Source organism: Mercenaria mercenaria, chromosome 9 (assembly GCF_021730395.1).
Source record: "Mercenaria mercenaria strain notata chromosome 9, MADL_Memer_1, whole genome shotgun sequence".
Lineage (NCBI taxonomy): Eukaryota > Metazoa > Mollusca > Bivalvia > Venerida > Veneridae > Mercenaria > Mercenaria mercenaria.
Window position 1 is genome coordinate 12,189,275 of NC_069369.1, and position 21,030 is coordinate 12,210,304.

A 21,030-nucleotide genomic window follows, 5' to 3' on the forward strand; every position below is an offset into this window, starting at 1 on the left:
TAACACATGCAAACTGTTTAAACCATTTATATGCTTCATGTTAATGGGGATTTTATTTCGTATGTAGCAGTGTTTTTGAATGGGCATGTCTTTCAAAGTGAATTATACGTAATACCCTGAGAAATAGAACAGTATTTTATCTTACTACCTTTTGAACAATTAATGTCGTTACCATGGTATTTTTCAGTCTATGTGTTGCTAATTTGTACTTTGTCTCTGATTACAGTTCCTTATTGTAATTTTGTTACTGCTGTTCTAATGCTAATTATTACATGTATAAAAACATTAATGAGTGCTTATAGGTTATAGTCTCCCTCTTCATTCACAATTGTGTCAATGCTTCAAGCACTTAAATACAATAAAAATATATAGTCCATATTCAGCACATGTTTCCTTATGTTAAAGTCAAAATTTACTATGTCAGTGGTATGCTGGTGAGTAAGGGTATGCAGTTCTTCTTTTCAATACTTTTTAAGATTCCAAAATGCACTAGAAAACATATTAAGACTTTTTACTGAATATGAAGTGCTATCAGTTATTGTTTAAAGTTGTAAATGAGTGTGGCTCAGAGGCATTGAATGTGACCAGCTTAAAGTTTGACCAAATAAATCACCAAATATGGTGGTCTGAAAAAAGAAACAACAGTATACATGAGGCTGTAGTGTACTGTGTAGGTCTGTATCTACTAAATTGTTGGTCAGTATCTCACAAGTCAGGCATTTTTAGCTCGACTATTCGAAGAATAGGGGAGCTATCCTACTCGCCCCGGCGTTAGCGTGAGCGTCACACAAATGTTAAAGTTTGCGTACCACCCCAAATATTTCTAAAGTCCATTGAGATATTGCTTTCATATTTTGCATACTTGTTTACAGTCATGACCCCAGTCTGTAAAAAGTAGGAGGAATTTCTATCAAGCATTTTGACTGAATTGTGGCCCCTTTTCGACTTAGAATAAATGTTAAAGTTTGCGTACCACCCCAAACATTTTCAAAGTCCATTGAGATACTGCTTTCATATTTTGCATACTTGTTTACCATCATGACCCTAGTCTGTAAAAAGGAGGAGGCAACTCTATCAAGCATTTTGACTGAATAATGGCCCCTTTTCAACTTAGAATAAATGTTGTTTGCGTACCACCCCAAAAATTTTCAAAGTCCATTGAGATATTGCTTTCATATTTTGCATACTTGTTTACCATCATGACCCCAGTCTGTAAAAAGTAGGAGGAATCTCTATCATGCTTTTCGACTTAGAATAAATGTTAAAGTTTGAGTACCACCCCAAATATTTGCAAAGTCCATTGAGATATTGCTTTCATATTTTGCATACTTGTTTACCATCATAACCCCAGTTTTACTCATTGCTTATATTATACTATCAAGCACAGAGAATAGTCGAGCGCGCTGTCCACTGACAGCTCTTGTTGTTAATTTGGCATACGTTGATATTTGATCTGTACCTGTTTTGGGGATTATGATATTCAGGCAAACAAAATGTTAGCTCACTATTTCAGGTAAAATAGGAAAAATAATCTATTGCTGAATATTTTTTTGCTTTTATATAGAAATGGTATCTATGTTAGTGACAGATAAAAATATTTTATTTCTTTTAATTTATATTGATTTTTTATGCTGTTGATTTTATGATTTTGTTATGTGTTAACAATATGGTTGTGTATATTTATTAGGGATTTGGAATTAGTAAACAGAAGTAGAGGTTTTCTATATGTCTCATATGTGTGTTGATTTGTGTTTATAGTTAAATGTGCTAAAACTTTCATGTGGTTAAAAACATTTTTGAAGGAAATCATGTCATTCGGTTTGCCATGTTGTATTCTATTGGAAAATAAAAATGTGCAATTTTATCTCATTACATGTATATCAGCTTCTCGGAATACACATAGTTGAAGATATACCAGGAGGATTTTTAATTATTTTTTCCTCAGATGCAGTCATAAATGTATTGTGTTTTTTTTTTTGTTTTTTTTTTTTCATTTTAAAGCATAATATTGTTCTGTTATATTTCAAGGTAATAGACTGGTGGTTGTTATTTACCAGTTTTGACTAACTTAACATTAAGCGATGATCTTACATAGTGGATTATTACTTCAATATTTTCACTTTCAGAATATCACGTTTAAAGTCGAATATAGTTTGTTAAAAATGAAAATCTGATTTTATGAAATCTGAAATATAAAGCTGAATATGCATCCCTGTAGGATCATGTATAAAGTATTTTCTAGTCTTTAGCAGAAGAAAACTGCGATTGAATAATGTGCCCCTGTTAATAATGTCTACTGAAATCTTCAGTATATGAAACTGTCTCTGTGTGTTTGTGGTTCGTCTTAAGTGTTAGAACTATAGTTCAAACTCAGTTTCTCAAACTCACCTCGAACTTCCAGTTAGGTTGAAGAACTGATGATATGCATTTTCATGATTGTAAGAGGCAACTAATATGGTCTGAACATTTGACTTGCTGTACCTCTGTAATTCTGGCAGGTAAAGACGTTTTGATTCTATACTCTATGTAAGTGTGATCTGAAACCAAAATTTTAATCCCTGTGTAGGGCCATATAACCTGGACTGTGTTGGTATGCCGTTAAATCCAGATCAGATCTTATCAGTTGTTTCATAGTGAATCTGAAGTCCTTTCAGTGAAATTTGTGTAAGTCTTGATATTTAAAGTACAAACAAATGTTGCACACATGAAGGCATGATCTTGCAAACAACAAAACTTGTGAAAAAATGCAGTACATTCAAAATGAATGTTGCCTGTATATGTTATTGTTACATGTCCATCTTTGAGTCTGCAGCAAAAATGCCTTTACTAAATATAATTTTTAAACCAAACTCTGGTTTTCTCACAGTACTAGAATTTGCTAGAATTTGAGTTAGAGAGTTTCAACTATATGTGCATGCATTGTTCTTGACACAATTTGTAGTGTATCACAGAGAAATGTATTCAAGGAAACTCATAAATTATGGAACATGTACCTCCTCAATTTGTAATGTAACAATATAGGAATGATTTTAAGCATTATTCCTCTATGGCAGTTACCATAACATGATATTAAATGCTGCTTGTCCAAATCTTAACATGAGTAAGAAAATGCTGATCAAAACAGACATTAGGCATCTTCTGAAATAAGGGAGGTAATTACAATACTGCTACATATTGGTATATAGTTGGACAGAGCACATTGATGTTCAGAAGTTTATTTCTTACTGTAGATTACTAACCCCCTTTAAAATAGATAATATCTGAATAATCCAGTGGGGGCTTCATTCTAAAAAAATCTTGTATATTAACTTTGAATAGTGCAATAAAGGGTATAGAAATTGTATGCAGGGCATATATTTGTTGTTTTTTTTACTTGAGTTGATATTTTGTTTTTTGAAAATAGTTATTTCAGGCAAAGGTTGTTGTAGTTATACAAATGTAGTTAAAATTCAATAACGCTAACGATAAACAGTTGTGCCATTTTATCTTTGTAAGGATGTATTAGGGGTATGTATTAAGGGTACTAAGAATAACATTTTGTTCAACTTAGGAAGGAATTTAAGATTTTTATAAACAGGCATTTTATAAACTTGACCATTTATTCAGCTCAAATGTTAGATATCCTCAACATGTATTAGTTTTTGTTGGTTGTGTATGAAATGTGTCTGTCTTGAAACCTGTGTTACTTGTGTACATGTATTGAATGGTATTTATGCCATAGTCATTATTTTGATCATGCATGTGGCATTTGATATGTCAATAAAAATGTTGCTTCCATCTGTGTATTGTGTTTTTATTTATCTAAATATTCTTCTAGGCTCCTTATTTCTTTTCAGCTAAATTCATGTATACACCTCTTTACAAAATATCACCAGACCTTTGAAATATGTAAATGTGAGATCTTTGTTCCAAGATTCAAGTTCAGGTATTCATTTCTCAAATATTGTCTTACATAGGCATGCTGGTGAACCACCTGAGCTTATCCCCAACTGGTAGAGCTAATTGTCAAGGAAATAATCACCAAAAATAAGGACTAGTCTGGCTGACAGTTCCAATCTTGGTTCCTTAGATTTCATGTTGGAGTTCCAAGATTGTATTTGTGCAACTCTACTATACTGGGTATAGACAATATAAGCTAGACAGATTTGATTGAGAGTTCTGGATAATATTTATTGTAGTAGATCTATAATTAGCTTGTCTGATTTTTGAAACAAAAAATTACGAGGTATTGTCACTTGATCGTCTGTGCTGGTTAAAATTTTTGTTAAGGTCCGTCCACCTTTTCTCAAATACTATAAGAGCTACAGCTTTGAAACTTTGCACACTTGTTTATCATCATTGGGTGACATAGTAGGCCAAGAACCATAACTCTGATATGCATTTTGTCAAAATTATGGCCCTTTTTGTATTCAAAAAATTTAAGATTTTGTTTAGATACGCCTTTTCTCAAAAGCTATGAGCTACAGCTTTGAAATTTTGCATTCTTGTTTATTATCATTAAGGGACTATGTAGGTCAAGAACAATAACTCTGATATGCATTTTGTTAGAATTATGGCCCTTTACTACTTAAAAAATTTGAAATTCTTGTTTAATTTTTTGTTTAGGTAACCTTTTCTCAAAACTAAGAGCTGTAGCTTTGCACCTTGTTTATCATCATTAGGGGACTGTGTAGGCAAAAAAAACATAACTAACCTGCATTTTGTCAGAATTATGGCCCTGTTTTGTACTTAGAAAATCTGAACTCTAACTTGCATACTTGGGTGGCTACAGGAACAATAGGTAACTGTACCTTTCTTTGATGTCATTCATTCCATGTGCTTTTACGTGGCTGTTTTTCTTTTACGTGGCTAATGGAACACTAGAGAGAACAAATGAGCAGCCGCATAAATACCCTTTGTAGGAACGTCTATCCGTTCCCAAATCTGGATCCTGCGATAACTCAAAAAATATTCAAGTTAGGTTCATAAAACTTGGTATGTATACAGAGGGCAATATGCAGATTCTGCACGTACATGACTTATGCTTGTAGGTCAAAGGTCATGGCCACTATTGAAGGTAAAGTAAAATTGTTTCTGCTCCATAACTTTTATATGCATTGATGGATTATCTTAGTGCAACACACAGACTTTTGATGGCTAGTCTCCTCTGCTTTTTCCCCCTTAAGTTAAGCTCATTTTCTAACTTTCGGCTCTTTCTCTTGCATGTTCATAAAATCCGACAGTATTGTCACTTGACGATGCTAGTATTTCTACATATTCTCAATGGTCCCACATTAAGTGCACCGTTTTCCTTATTAAAGAATATAACGACTGCAGGTGATGAACTCTATGCAGAGGATGAAGGAAGTCACGGAAAGTACATTGACAGAGGCATTGTTCATGTGGTTAACAAGAACAAAATCGTAACAGTTCAAGGAAAAGGAGATCAAGTCCTACGGAAAATATGGATTACCCGAGGTCTAAATGATTATGCATGTGTAGAGAAAGTAGTTTTGCTCACTCTTCGTCGTGTCGTCGTGAGTAAATCAATTATTCACTAATTTCATGTTCCTAACTACAAAAACAACAAACAAAATATAGGATACAGGTCTTAGTATTTGACAGCATTCCAATGTACAAAAAATACGAATATATTTGTCTTGCAAATGTCAGATGGTACGATGTTGTGCGATGTGGTGATGCTCGACTAGTAGAAAAGGGGTAAATGTGATTATCTTTATCTTTGTACACCACTCAGCCTGAAAACATACTATCAACATTTAAGGCAAACATATAATCAGATGTACATGAAAATCTAAACTGTAAAAATGTGTTTTCTGTTAGGTTCCGAATGAACCAAATGTAATAACTTGAACTCATCTAGTCTAGAATAGTTAAACAGCATATAAGATGGCCATTCTGGTCTCTCTCAGCTTCGTTGAACAACCACAAAACAAGAAAAAATGTGCAGTGTGTAAAACATAACATTCTTTCAAGGTAAAATCAAAATAAAATGAAAACTAGCTCAAAAGAGGATAACGGCAATTTACATTTGATAACGAAAGAGTAACATTGCATGGGGAAAACAGCATAAAATATATTGATATAGAATTAAATGCGTACTTGTGAATGTCACTTTTCTAAATGTAAATACTGAGTCTGGCATGACACGAAGAATTCAAATGTTCTCGTATAATGTTAAATGTATATCTGCCTTTAAAGTTCTAGTAATACATGAATACTCAACAGTTCGGATCAGGATCTCCATGGTTATGGCCCTTGAATTGGTCAAAATTGCCCAAATTACCAGTGTCCGCTCTGTAACTTGAGTAGTTCATATCCAATGTTCACTTATCTTGGTCACAATGTTAATGGACCTAATGTCTCTTACATAAAAGTTATAAGTATTTTCTGTAAAGGGCGTATATTGTGATAGTTTGGCACTCTTGTTTCTCATAATTTACCAATGGAAAGCCATTCTGAGACAGAACTTTTCAGGTAGAAACACAGAAATGATAACATCAAAAGTGTCATGTCCCTCCAAAAAGGGTTTGAGATACTGCGATGCAACATAGAATTAAATACCATATCCCAGCTGACCCGTTGCCACATGCGTTGGATCCTGCGGGATCCTGCTCGTGTGAACGAAGCTTCATTGCTCTTAGACAACTTGGACAAGATTAACAATGAAGGACAACCTAATGTTCGTTCACAAAAAAATATTGGATATTCTTCAATTATCTCTTTTTGATTCCTAAATATTGGAATGAAACAAAGTCCCATTGCTGGGTAATGGACCCGTAATAGTGAACCGTCTTTTGAAGAGTACTCATTTCCCATACCGTTATAAAACCTACTTTGATTAATTTTTCTGGAGGGCGTAGGTTCAAGCCGCACTAGGCCCAAACGTTTTCTTTTCTTTATATTTCTTTTTTCTTGTAAAAGTTTAACTGCTTTTCAAGACTTATTATTGATTTATTGTACAAAAGCGGAAATTTTTCATTGAAAAAAGAAACAACAACAAAAACGTGTCTAGCTGTTTAAAGTGAATTTTACATCTGATACAGAATGGTGCAGGTTTATAAATACTGAGTTACATGCGGTAAAAAAATCTTTATTTCACTTTTTCTCTTCTTTTTCCTTTTAGATTACATATTACGGAAGAAATGTAGGTAGGTTTGACTTCTGCCTCATGGTTGATTTTTAATGTAGAGATCAGCATTTAAAACAGTCTCACAGGACTCGGTCATAATTTTTCAGAGCTGGAGCAAAATTTCTGTCCGATTAAATTCTTTTACTTCAGACTCCCTAAAAAATGTTCTCGACAGTTTCATTTTGTGTTTTATAATTGTTTACCAATACTTTGAGGTTTCTTCTATCAAAATTATTAGTAATAAAATGAGTTTTCTGCATACGTTTTGTACAGTGGTTATCACTTTGAAATCTGTTACTGTTTGAGCTTGAGTAAACATCTTAAATTATACAATTTAAAAAAGAAGAATATATCTATCTGTTTAAGAATTGCAACACAGTGTGAAACAATGTTAACTTTAAGGCTGTATCAAGTTAATGCTATTCTTTAAACATTACTATTACGGGCCCATTACCTTAAATAACCAGAAACTAATGGTAATCGCGGGGAAGATGTCCACGTGCCCCCGTCCCATCCCTCTAACAGGTGCACGGTGTATCTTGTATGATAAATATTATGCTGTAGTGCAATAAATAGGAGAAAATACTGAAACAGAAAACAACATAAAATAGAGTGCCTCAGGTCAATGTTTTCAAAATCCAGTGCCTCATTCCATATCTTTTTCTTTTTCTTCTCATATCTTGCCGAAAACAGGGTGACAGGCCTCCATGTTCCTCAGGGCCTGGTCTAACAGATGCCTTTTCCCGGATTTTTTCAATCTTCGTAGTGTAACTCTCTATAATAAAACGCCAAGGCAGAAGACAAAAGTTTACAATACTGTTAAAGTGATTCAGATTTGGAGCCACGAAAGTTTTGTTCCGTTATCGGAATTTAGGTACCGCAAATAATATAGCTGTCGCAAAGTACATACTAATGCGGAAGTAAATTTTAGATCACGTGATTCTCAATGGCCGACTAAAAGCGGAAGCATCAAATCAACTTTTGATTTCTTAGTCATTTTATCATGTAATAGATTAAAAATACGACAGAATGGGTGTCTGGCGTAAGGTTGAAAACAGCCCCAAATATGGAGTTGGTAAGCAGTTTTTCTCCCAGACCAGGTTCCGAATATATCGTTTTTTATGTCGAAGGAAAATTTTGATTTCTTCCTTTCAATCCAGAAGTAGGAAGTGAAATGATTTGGTAGTATTATAAATTATTATTCAGACAGTAATCATTCTCTAAGTACATTCGTAACTATTTTATTCAGATTTATTAGTTATGTTTGTTTAATGACATCCAAATTCAGTCACCTAATACATAGTTGGCAGTCGAAGTCCTTCCCCCTGGTTGTCAGACTATTCCCCCCCAAGATGATTCCCCCTCAAGACAATTCCCCCCCAAGACAATTCACTCCCGGACAATTCCCCCCCCCACAATGTTATGTAAGGGTGACAGTTCCCCCTCTCCATATTATAATATGTTTAAAGGGTTGTAAAGTTTATTTAATATGGAAAAATCCTATACTTCAATACTGTATATTTAAAAATAGATAGAAAAACTTATATTTGATGCATTAATTTGGTACCCAAAATAAGGAATTTTTTTATGTGAAGTAGTAGCATTTTGGATAAGTAGCCATGGCTGAGAACTGAATTATTTTTAAAGCAATTTATTTATTTGTTAACGGTATCTATAATGGAACCTCTATGCAAAGATGTATGTAAAAAAAAAAGAAAATATTTACATTTAATAAGGTAATCTGATCATCAAAATAGCATATTTTTCTATGAGAAAATGTGGCATTTTGGGGAACGTGGAAATCAACAACTTAAATACACTTAACGCAATTAAGTTAATTTTTGTATATATCTATAGAGAATTAACCTTTATGCTACGACATATATAAAAAGAAGTAAGAAATATTTACATTTGATAAGGTTGTCTGATCGTCAAAATAATGCTTATTTCTATTTGAAGTTGTACTACTTTGGATAATAGCTAGCTAGTGCTATAAAGCATTAAAGTATCATTTTTAGCATTTTCATTAGTGTTTTATATACATAATTATTTTACATTCTTTCTATTTTTATGTAAGTAGTTTATATATTATTATACTAGAATAAAAATCGAATCAAATATCTAATTACATGAGAGATAATCTAACCATAATGTTCTTTCATGTTTTCCGAGTTTCCCGATGTTGGACAATAAAACTATCTTAATCATATTAATTGGGGAAAACTAAAAAGATTACAGTTATGTTAATAAAAGCCAATAATACCACTTTAAACATTAATATGAAAAACTTGATCAAAAACGAAGCTGCAAACATGCATTAAAAAAAACGATGAAATATCAATACAATTTTACAAGTTGAAACGTCCTTGGAATTCACCATGAAATTTATTAAGGATGTTACATGTGTTGGTTTGCTTTCATTCCAGAAAGCATGGAGTAATAGTATTTTCTCTGGATAAAAAGTACTATATCCTTACAATACAGGTTTTGATAAATTTCTTACAAGAAGAAGTTGATTGGCATTATCTAATTTTGGTTTATCACAATTTCCAACAAGTGCTTCTTCAAAAGTATTACACAAAGCTAGTAATACTGAATACTGATAATTGTCATTATACATGGACAAATTGTTATATTGTTTATAAATATCATAATCCTAACACATAGAACACAATTAAAATGTAACAACAACAATATCATAATTGATTGATCAATGTCAGCTTTGATTACTGTTTTACAGCTGGTAATTCAATCAAGAGGTGTGAAAGATTGACTGGTTACCATTTTGATTAAATTTGTTTATTGCAATAATGTCATTACGCGATTCTGGTAATCAGCACCTTTCAATCGAATTGAGAAGTCAAAAGAACAATGATTTGTTTGTATGTATCCCTTAATTATTATACATTTTAGGGTTTTTTTCTGGAATAAAATATCCCAAAAAGGTTTGAGATTTATTTTATACAAGTACTATTTTCTGTTTCATGTGTAAATAATCCTTCTGTAAGATGGAAGTATTTATCATATTCTACATATATATAAAATCAAATAAAGCGGATGCAGCGGTCCTGTGAGTTATAATTGTCCGTAAGTACTGACCTGGCACTCTTTTTTTATTTATTTATAAAACAATATTTTCTGGCGTTCTCATATTTTATGCGATATTTGTGTCCTGAAAATATCTACATTAGTTAAAATAATGGTTACAGTTAACCAATGGCACAGTTAACATAATTATTTAAAAACCTCTTTTTGAGTCTTTTGGCTGAATTTTGTTCTTTAATAAGTGCATCAGTTATCGATATTATACTCTATGATTATAATTATTTTCAAGACACCTCTTTCCATTCACATTCATTAGATGTAGATAATTATAGATATTGAAAAATCCGCAGAGGATTTTGTCCTACACTCAATATAAAGATATTAGAAAGAAGAACCTTGGTAATACACAATGGCCCACTATTCACAAAAATAATAATAATTCAATGTCTTCGAAAAATGCTAAGCTGCTTCTTAAAATAGCTAAGTCCTCACAATATAGAGTCAATACACTTAAAAATGATACCACATAATATACCCTGCCGCTAAGATCTTTTATAATACTCATAATGGATACTCCTAACCAACCACTAAATTTCAAATTTCCAAAACACACTTTTGGAATAAAAAATCCTGAACAGCGCTCATTCAATGTTCAGTGCTTGGCTTCACTATGATGAGGTACGTATTCTCTGATTTCACATGTTTTCATCATGAAAAACTTTTTAAATCATTTCTTAAATTTGTAACATTATGTAAATAGTAAGAAAATACTGGAGTCAATACCCCTAAAATGTACCAGAACAAAAATTTTCCGGGGAGCCTCCCCGTACCCCCATTATGGGAGGAGATATCTCCCTCCAGTACCTACCCCACCTTTCGCGGCCCCAATATCAAACACCTTCCGACGCCCGTCCTAAGAATATTTTCACAATGTCTAACTAAAAAATATAGATAATAGAATAAAGGATAAAAATATAATTATCCAATGAACTGTTAGTTACCAGGTCAAAGAATGATAATTTCTTCATGTAGAATAATAAAAAGCTCCCCTTAGAACAAAATTAGTAAAAAAAAAAGATATCTTTACATCAGTATAAAGAAAAAATAATATAAATAAAATAAGGTGACAATTCCCCCCCCCCCGCCCCCCCCAGTTTGGGGGGGAATCGTCAGGGGGGGAATTGTCAGAGGGGGAATAGTCTTGGGGGGGAACTGTCTGGAATTCCAAATTCCTTCCCCCTTACACAGGTCTAGGAAAGTGGTATATTTACAGATTATCTGTAAATTTACAGATAATCTATAATTTTACAGATTTTTCGATCTATAAATTTACAGATCAAATGTTTGAAAACTGCTAAAATCATACTATGACTCAAAATCGCAGCTTGAAATTAATTGATTTACTTATCGTATGCATAAATAAAGGTCAATTGTAACATTAAGCATTGCCCTTGACTTTGATTTTTTTGAAAATGCCAAAAATTCAAAGTCAATAAAAGTGGCTAAAACTCACAAATGATGTTAATTTGTGCATACTGTAAATAAACCAATTAGTATCAAGCTGCGGTTTTGGGGATAATGTAATTTCATGAATTTTCATACACACAATCTGTAAATTTATAGATTATCTGTAAATTTACAGATAATCTGTAAATATGCCACTTTCCTAGACCTGTTACAAGCTATTTCAAAGAAATTTCAGCTTCAGAGAATGTTTGTATGCTGTTACAGATCTATGAGTTGATATGAGCCAAGTAATCGAACCAAAGATGAAATTTTGCAAGAAATCTCAATAATTTCAGCAAATGAAATGCCATGGACTTAGTCAAGGAAGTGGCAATTTTTAGTCTTACGGTCCTGTAGGAATAGCCTCGCAGGCTATTCTTATGGCTCTCCCGTAAGAATAGTGAAATGCCCACAGGTGGTTATTCCTATGGCAGTTTTGTATTGCAATACATTGTACTGAAGTCATTCAACTGATATAATTATTTTCAACCGATTTCGGAGATGACATGTAATCACATTTAGTCATTATTTCAATGTCAGGTCTGAATTGATGCAAACATGTCAAGCTGATGTGTGACAAACGTCAAGTATAAAACTAAATTAAAGGGCAATAAACATTTTTAGAGTGGTAAATAAGTGATTGTACTGTTGTGAAAAATTTGCATGTACATACGCAAAACATAGATCAATAATTCTGTAACTGGTTTAGTTGACAATATAAGTATAAACAACATATGTATTTACATCTGCATCTGTACAACCAACAATCGTTTTCTGGTTTATTATGCCCCCCTTCGAAGAAGGAGGGGTATATTGTTTTGCAGATGTTGGTCGGTCTGTCTGTCGGACGGTTGCAATGTAGACCAATCCATTTCTAGATGATAACTGAAGAACGCTTAGGCCTAGGATCATGAAATTTGATAGGGAGGTTGGTCATCACCAGCAGATGACCCCTATTGATTTTGAGATCAGTATATCAAAGGTCAAGGTCACAGTGATCCTGAACATTTAAACGGTTTCTGGATGATATCTCAAGAATGCTTGGGTCTAGGATCATCAAGGATGATAGGAAGATTGGTCATGACCAGCAGATGACCCCTATTGACTTTGAGGTCAGTCGGTCAAAGTTTAAGGTCACAGTGGCCCGGAAAAGTTAAACGGTTTCCGAATGATAACTCAAGAATGCTTGGGCCTAGGATCGTGAAAATTGATAAGATGGTTGGTCATGATCAGCAGATGACCCCTATTGATTTTGAGATCAGTTGGTCAAAGGTCACAGTGACCAGGAACAGTAAAACGGTTTCTGGATGATAACTCAAGAACGCTTGGGCCTAGGATCAGGAAAATTGATTGGGAGGTTATGGCCAGCAGATGACCCCTATTGAATTTGAGGTCATTAAGTCAAAGTTCAAGGTCACATTGGCCAGGAACAATTAAACAGTTTCCGGACGATAACTGAAGAATGTTTGGGCCAAAGATCATGAAAGTTGATAGAGAGGTTAATCATGACCAGCAGATGATCCCTACTGATTTTAAGGTCAGTAGGTCAAAGGTCAGGGTTACAGTGACCTGGAACAGTTAAACCATTTGGGGATGATTACTTGAGAACGCTTGGGCCTAGGATCATGAAACTTGATAGGGAGGTTTGTCATGACCAGCAGATGACCCCTATAGATTTTGAGGTCAGTAGGCCAAAGGTCAAGGTCACATTGATCCAGAACAGTTAAACCCTTTCCGGACGATAACATGAGAACGCTTGGGCGTAGGATCAAGAAACTTAATAGGGAGGTTGATTATGACCAGCAGATGGCCCCTGTTGAATTTGAGGTCAATAGGTCAAAGGTCAAGGTCACATTGATGATTGAACCAGAACAGTAGAACTTTTGTTTATAGTGAGCAAATAATATCTGTTTCTTGTGCAATTACTGAATGTATCAAGGGGGGCATTTCGTGTTCTACGAGCTCTTGTTTAGAATAGAATCTGTAAAAAGATCTTTTGGAAGCAAAGAATGCAACAAAGAAGAATAATAGCAGACAAATTTCAGTTAAATAAGTATTTTACACTTACGATAACTTCGTTGTATTAAAATTGTTTGTTTATGTAACAAATGGAAGTAATAAAATGCATTATACTAGGGGAAATCACTTCCCTTTTTCCCTTTTTTGTCTTCTCTGGATTTCCTTACAACTTTGACAGCAAACTTTTGAAATCATCTCCCATTTTTAAAGATAAAATATAGTCTTCTCTTTGTAAATACCGTACTCAGTATTCATATTGATTACTGAACCTCTAAACAGACTCTGGGTCTAGATGTCCAGTTACCGGACCCGGCAGACCCCTATCCACTGCCATACTTCAAATCCATTTTTCTTTTGATCTGACATAGTCACATAGAATATTTAGTTCGAGTTATAAAAAAAACTTGTCATTTCAGTACATTTCATGTCATTAGTAAAATTTTCACACTGATGTCAGGTAGATTTCATTGGTTGTGACTAATGTAGTGTTTTTTGGGGCATTCTATGCTTATATACCGCATTCTAGACTCTGGCCCTGGAGCAATGTGAATTTGAGAGTGATTTTTTGCCCCCTAGCTCCAAAAGTATTTGACGCAGAGTCACAAAACTTTACAGGAATGTGGTCAGCATGTGTAGTTGTGCACCTGGGGTTTCGCGTCTGGATTCATTCAGTCATGTAGGAGTTCTGGTCCTTGACTTTGTAAAAATTGGTCATTTTAGTGTTGTGTCGCACGAAGCTCCAAAACTATTTGATAGAGAGTCACAAAACTTTACAGGAATGTTGATCAGCATGTGTAGTTGTGCACCTGGGGTTTCGCGTCCGGATTCATTAAGTCGTGTAGGAGTTATGGCCCCTGACTTAGTAAAAAATTGGTCATTTTAATGTTGTGTCACGCCTAGCTCCAAAAGTATTGACGTAGAGTCACCAAAGTTTACAGGAATGTTGGTCAGCATGTGCAGTTGTGCACCTGGGGTTTCGCGTCCAGATTCATTCAGTCATGTAGGAGTTATGGCCCCTGACTTAGTTAAAAATTGGTCATTCTAATGTTGTGTCGTGCGTAGCTCCAAAAATATTTGACCTAGAGTCACCAAAGTTTACAGGAACGTTGGTCAGCATGTGCAGTTGTGTTCCTGGGGTTTCGCGTCTGGATTCATTCAGTCATGTAGGAGTTATAGCTCTTGACTTTGTAAAAATTGGTCATTTTAGTGTTGTGTTGCACGAAGCTCCAAAACTATTTGATAGAGAGTCACAAAACTTTACAGGAATGTTGATCAGCATGTGTAGTTGTGCACCTGGGGTTTCGCGTCCACATTCATTAAGTCGTGTAGGAGTTATGGCCCTAGACTTAGTTAAAAATTGGTCATTTGAATATTGTGTCGCACATAGCTCCAAAAGTATTTATCCTAGAGTCACCAAAGTTTAAAGGAACATTGGTCAGCATGTGCAGTTGTGCACCTAGGGTTTCGCGTCCAGATTCATTCAGTATTGTAGGAGTTATATTCCCTGACCTAGGAAAAACATTATGTCCTTTGTCATGTAGTGGGGGCATCTGTGTCCCATGGACACATTTCTAGTTTTTTTTTTAATTCAATAATGAACTACTTACATGTGTATTTCAGTTATATACCACTTCAAGATGAAAGGGGGTAACATTCTACCATTGGTGGTTGGAGACACAGTTGTTATAAGAGAAGAGTCAGATGGTATTACTTCATCATTTAATTATTTTTTTTACTTATCTATCAGTCACCCCTCCAATCCTGTTGCAAGAGCTCAGATGAATACATAATTTGATCTGAGAGTTTAATCCTGTGGCATGGTCATTGTATGACCATTTACTTGCTGCTGCCTTGGTTGTACTTCTGTAAAAAGTAATTACAATAAAGTTTTGTTGTTTCAGTCAAAAGCCTGATTCTGCGCCTGTACAGACCTGTTATCCGCAAGTAACTGCCAACTTCCCAACACAAATCGGAGGTGGAGGACAAATGATTTCAGACACAGTGTCTTTTATCAAATCGTCACAGAGTACATATGCTTTGCCTGTGGATCGAACTCACGACCCTGTGATCCATAGATCTGCGCTCTCCCTACTGAGCTAAACTTCTGATATAGAATTGATAGAAATTGTTTTAAGTTTGTATCCATTTAATTTCATGGCTGAATACAACAAGGAAGTGTATGAAAATAACATATTTACATAGAGCTGAAATACAAAAAAAATGTGCATATTGAGATTGCATTAAATCGTATAGATCTGAAGTGTAGAAACAAATATTTTTACCCTATTTAAGAAGAGTTATTAGATACAGATTGATAACCTTATTGCTTTAAAAACACATTTGAGTGAAGATTTGGTATAAATAAGAATTTCATTGATTAAGAACCTCTTTTATTACTTGTGCAGATTGGTTTATGGGATATGCCACAAAGAACAAGTCTATGGTTGGAATTTTCCCTAAAAACTATGTTTATCTGAAGGAAGCTACAATAGTGCAGTCAGGGTTTGTATTTCCTTTATTGAAAATACATGATTTTTAATACATGTTGCCTTTTTAGTAAGGTTAAAAACTTTATGCCTATGAAAGCTTTCAGGTACTTTCTTGGTAAACATTGGAAGTTATAAAATGTAAATAAATAAGAGGATCAAGTTTTGTACTGGTAATGAAAAGTTTAAAATAAGGAAATAAAGTTTTCTAAAGAATTGCACTGATAAAGTGATTTCAGGCTAATTTCTTCCTTACCTGGCTTATTTGTGTAACAAATTATTAAAGAATTAATTCAGAATGCTTGCGGCTATTTACTGCGTATAGCATTTTAAGTTAGGTCAATATTTTGAAGAAAAAAACAAACAACACCAAACCTTAGAAAGATAATGTTGTTTCAAAAATGGACATATGATGTTATACCCCCGGTGTCCGTCCGTCCATCAATCTGTTAGCAATTTCGTGTCCGCTCTGTAACTCTTGAACCCCTTGAAGGATTTCAAAGAAACTTTACATAAATGTTCACCACACCGAGATGACGTGCAGAGGGCATGTTTTGGATGTCTCGCTTCAAGGTCAAGGTCACACTTAGGGGTCAAAGGTCATATCAGTTTGTTTAGTGTTTGCGCTGTAACTCTTGAACTGCTTGAAGGATTTCAAAGAAACTTTGCACAAATGTTCACCACACCGAGATGACGTGCAGAGCACATGTTTCGGATGACTCGCTTCAAGGTCAAGGTCACTTAGGTGTCAAAGGTCATTATATGACTTTGCTTTGTGTATATTGCTCTGCATTGCAGTGCTCTTTTATTTGGCAGATCCCATTTTTGTTCACTTACAATAAAAAAAATTGAATTACTTCCCTTTTATGTTAGTATAAATAGCTTATTTTGAAACTTTTTTATTTTTGACCGAAACGGAAAAACTGAGACCACTTTTCTGTGGTTCAACATGGATGGTACAGTAAACCTCACTTATTAGGAATTGGATATAAGGAACACTTGGTTATAAGGAACAGTTTTCGATTCCCCTATCTAATTCCTTCTTTATTCAATGTAAAAATCCTCGGTTATAGGGAACTCGGTTATAAGGAACACTTTTTCCTGTCCAAAAATATGAAATTTAAAGGGAAGCCCTCGGTTATAGCGAACAGACATAAAGAATAAAAATTATTAAAAACCGGAAATAAACAGGAGAATCGCTGATGACGGGCGATTCGCTGGGACATATATTTTTTGCCATGCGCGTGCTTTCTCAGTAAACAATGAATTACATAAACGGAACACAGTTGCGCCTGTCAATCAAAAGGCGGAGTTTACGATGACTCTTTTTGCTCCTGGCCAATCAAAGATAGGTGAATGGTCGATTAAGGTACATGTAGTATTGTGTGTTTACGTAATCTAATCAACACGTGACAAACCACTCTGATTATGTCACAAATAATTTGATTTTTAACATGCAGCGTACTTAAGAGTTTTCAGTTCGCTGCTAATCGGATTAAATGATGATTGAAATTAGACTGTTTGCAGGACAGTCACAGGACTTGATTGTGTTGTTTTTCGTAGCTGTTCCCGAATCAATTTAGACAATAATTGGCTCACCGTGTTTTCAAAATGAATGAGATACGAACTACATTCTCTTGGCCATTTTAAGTATAGAATTTCCTTGTGCTAGATAAATATAAAAAAATGGACAGAGACTCGCAACTTTCCCACATAAAGATTCATGGTCTGCCCCGAGTGAGAACACATCTCCCTTTTCAAACGTCATAATTCGCTATACAAACTGTGTTCGTTATACCAACCTTGATTACAAGGAACTAGTTCACTGTACGGATATAAGGAACCTCGGTTATAAGGAACAATTTTTAAAGGTCCCAAGCTGTTCCTTATAAGCGAGGTTTACTGTACCTCCAATTTTTAGGTGTATTTTGACATACCTTTACCTGGTAAGGATTTTTTTGTGGACTTAGAATTTTTTTTTGAATTCCTTCCCTGTCCTTTGGGCTTCAACAGTCAAGTTCTTTAAATTTTGCTCCCATCCTCTGATGTAACCCTTCGGGCGTATATTGCCCCTCTTGGCAGAGCTCTTGTAAAACACTTAAATTAATCTAGTCTCTACAAAATGTTTGTCATTTTACTGATATATGCATATTGCAAAGGGTTGCAAAAGAGGCTACACTTTCAGGTATAAATATAACACTTTTAAAAACTCACATTTTCCAAGAACTATTACATATCTTCATTTTGATGCATAATGTCTCAGTGCTGAAATTTCACATCAGATTCTAAGGTTAATGTTGTCTTCAGTATTTAAATAAAACATCTTTATTTCTTTACAAATGGCAGTCAGTTTTAATGCGGGACAACTTGCTGAGTCCTGTCATACATGACAGTACAGTAAACCTTGTATTGGACAGGTAGATTGTTGGTAAAGATGTTGTCCATTTTCCAAATTTTTAGCGCACTTGAGCACAAAGTGCTCAAAGGTGAGCTTTTGTGATCGCCCTGTGTCAGTCGTCCGTCCGTCAGTGTCAGCGTCAACAATTTGACTGTTAACACTCTAGAGGTCACAATTTTGGCCCAATCTTAATGAAACTTGTTCAGAATATTACTCTCAATCAAATCTTGGACGAGTTCGATATTGGGTCATCTGGGTCAAAAACTAGGTCACCAGGTCAAATCAAAAGAAAAGCTTATTAACACTCTGGAGGTCACAATTTTGGCCCAATTATAGTGAAACTTGGTCAGAATGTTACCCTCAATAAAATCTTGGACGAGTTCGATATTGGGTCAAAGACTAGGTCACCAGGTTAAATCAAAGGAAAAGCTTGTTAACACTCTAAAGGTCACATTTTTGGCCCAATCTTAATGAAACTTGGTCAGAATGTTATCAATAAAATCTTGGACGAGTTCGATATTGGGTCATCTGGGGTCAAAAACTAGGTCACTAGGTCAAATCAAAGGAAAAGCTTGTTAACACTCTAGAGGTCGCAATTTTGGCCTAATCTTAATGAAACTTAGTTAGAATGTTTTCCTCAATATAATCTTGGACGAGTTCGATATTGGGTTATCTGGGGTCCAAAACTAGGCCACCAGGTCAAATCAAAGGAAAAGTTTCTTAACACTGTAGAGGCCACATTTATGACTGTATATTCATGAAACTTTGTCAGAATGTTAATCTTGATGATCTCAAAGTCCAGTTTGAATCTGGATCGTGAAGGATCAAAAACTGGGTCAACAGTTTAAATCAAAGGAAAAGCTTGTTAACACTGTAGAGGCCACATTTAGGACCATATCTTAATGAAACTTGGTCATAATGTTAATCTTGATGATCTATAGGTCACAATCAAATCTTGGTCAGGTGGGGTCCAAAACTAGGTCACTAGGTCAAATCAAAGGAAAAGCTTGTTCACACTCTAAGAGGCCACATTTATGACTATATCTTCATGAATCTTAGTCAGAATGTTGATCTTGTTGATCTTTAGGTCATGTTCAAATGATAATCTTGATGAAATCTAGGCCAAGTTCGAAAATAGGTCATCTGGGGTCAAAAACTAGGTCACTAGGGCAAATTAAAGAAAAACCTTGTGTATGCAATAGAGGCTGTATTTTTCAATTGATCTTTATGAATTATGGTTGGAATAATATCCTTGATGAAATCTAGGCCAGGTTCGAAAATGGGTCATGTGGGGTCAAAAACTAGGTCACCGGGTCAAATCAAAGGAAAAGCTAGTTAACACTTAGAGGCCACATTTATGTCCATATATTTATGAAACTTGGTTAGAATGTTAATCTTGATGATCTTTAGGTCAATAGGCCAGGTGAGCGATACAGGGCCTTCATGGCCCTCTTGTTCTGTGGTTTGGTGGTGATATACTCTGAACATTAAGAAAGTTTGAGGGATATATTAGTATTAAACCTGTATTTCAGGGTGGGGGTTTTATAGCCCAGACTCTAAGGTCTTTAACTTGAGAACTGAGACCACAAGCAGAATGCAGTGTTGTTGATGTTCAGTATCACACAGCATTGCATGTGAAATAGTGCAGTCAGATGCTTCTCTACATTGCAAGTGACAAGTATAGTTTATACAAATGTAAATAGTAAATACATGTTTACATACCAATATTTTATGTTTATTACAGGTCAATAGAAACAATTATACCAAAGGAGCCTTCTATAGCACAGGAAATTACATCTGTTGTTAGAGAATGGTGTATATACTGGAAAAACCAATATGTGGTAGGGATAGAAAACTATGTTTTCTTATGATTTTATTTTAAGGTGTATGCTTTTCCTTTATAATAAGATGGGCAAATTTTTTCCTAATAATAGAATTTCTTCAAAGTTTGAAGAAATTCTTATTATTGGGAAAAAAATTGCCTGGAATTCTAGTGTACACCTTTAAAGGATATAATGATTATCCTTCAGCTAAAGATTGTTTGTAATGCAGTACTACCTCATGTCGAGCAATGATGTATTGCAGTACTACCTCTTGTCGAGCAATGATCTAGGGCATACTGGACCTGGTTAACAGTTCATGGGTCATTGTTTTGGAGATGTAAAGTTTATACAAATTAATAGCTTGATTAGGAAAGAAAGCATCTGCCAATGCATAATGCCATATTATTATATCTGGTATTCAGAACTCTTGTTTACAATTTAATTGCATTGGTTCAGAGATGATTATCGTCTTAGTAACAATAATTAACTTATTAAGTTATACATCTCCAGTGCATATACTTCTGTACACAGTTTTAGTTTAACATATCCCCATTGCATAGACTTCTGTACACAGTTTTAGTTTAACATATCCCCATTGCATATACTTCTGTACACAGTTTT

General features: G+C 34.6%; 1 protein-coding gene across 1 annotated transcript in view; it reads left to right on the forward strand.

Moving 5' to 3' along the window:
- Positions 1 to 8,073: 8,073 nt before the first annotated feature.
- The window catches only part of LOC123546475 (dedicator of cytokinesis protein 1-like), a 123,622-nt gene continuing 110,665 nt past the window's right edge, over positions 8,074 to 21,030 (forward strand). The window contains exons 1-4 of the mRNA XM_053550407.1: positions 8,074 to 8,207; positions 15,323 to 15,406; positions 16,108 to 16,204; positions 20,331 to 20,427. Of these exons, the coding sequence (XP_053406382.1) occupies positions 8,162 to 8,207; positions 15,323 to 15,406; positions 16,108 to 16,204; positions 20,331 to 20,427 (324 nt within the window). The 5' untranslated portion in view covers positions 8,074 to 8,161. The remainder of the gene's footprint in view (positions 8,208 to 15,322; positions 15,407 to 16,107; positions 16,205 to 20,330; positions 20,428 to 21,030) is intronic.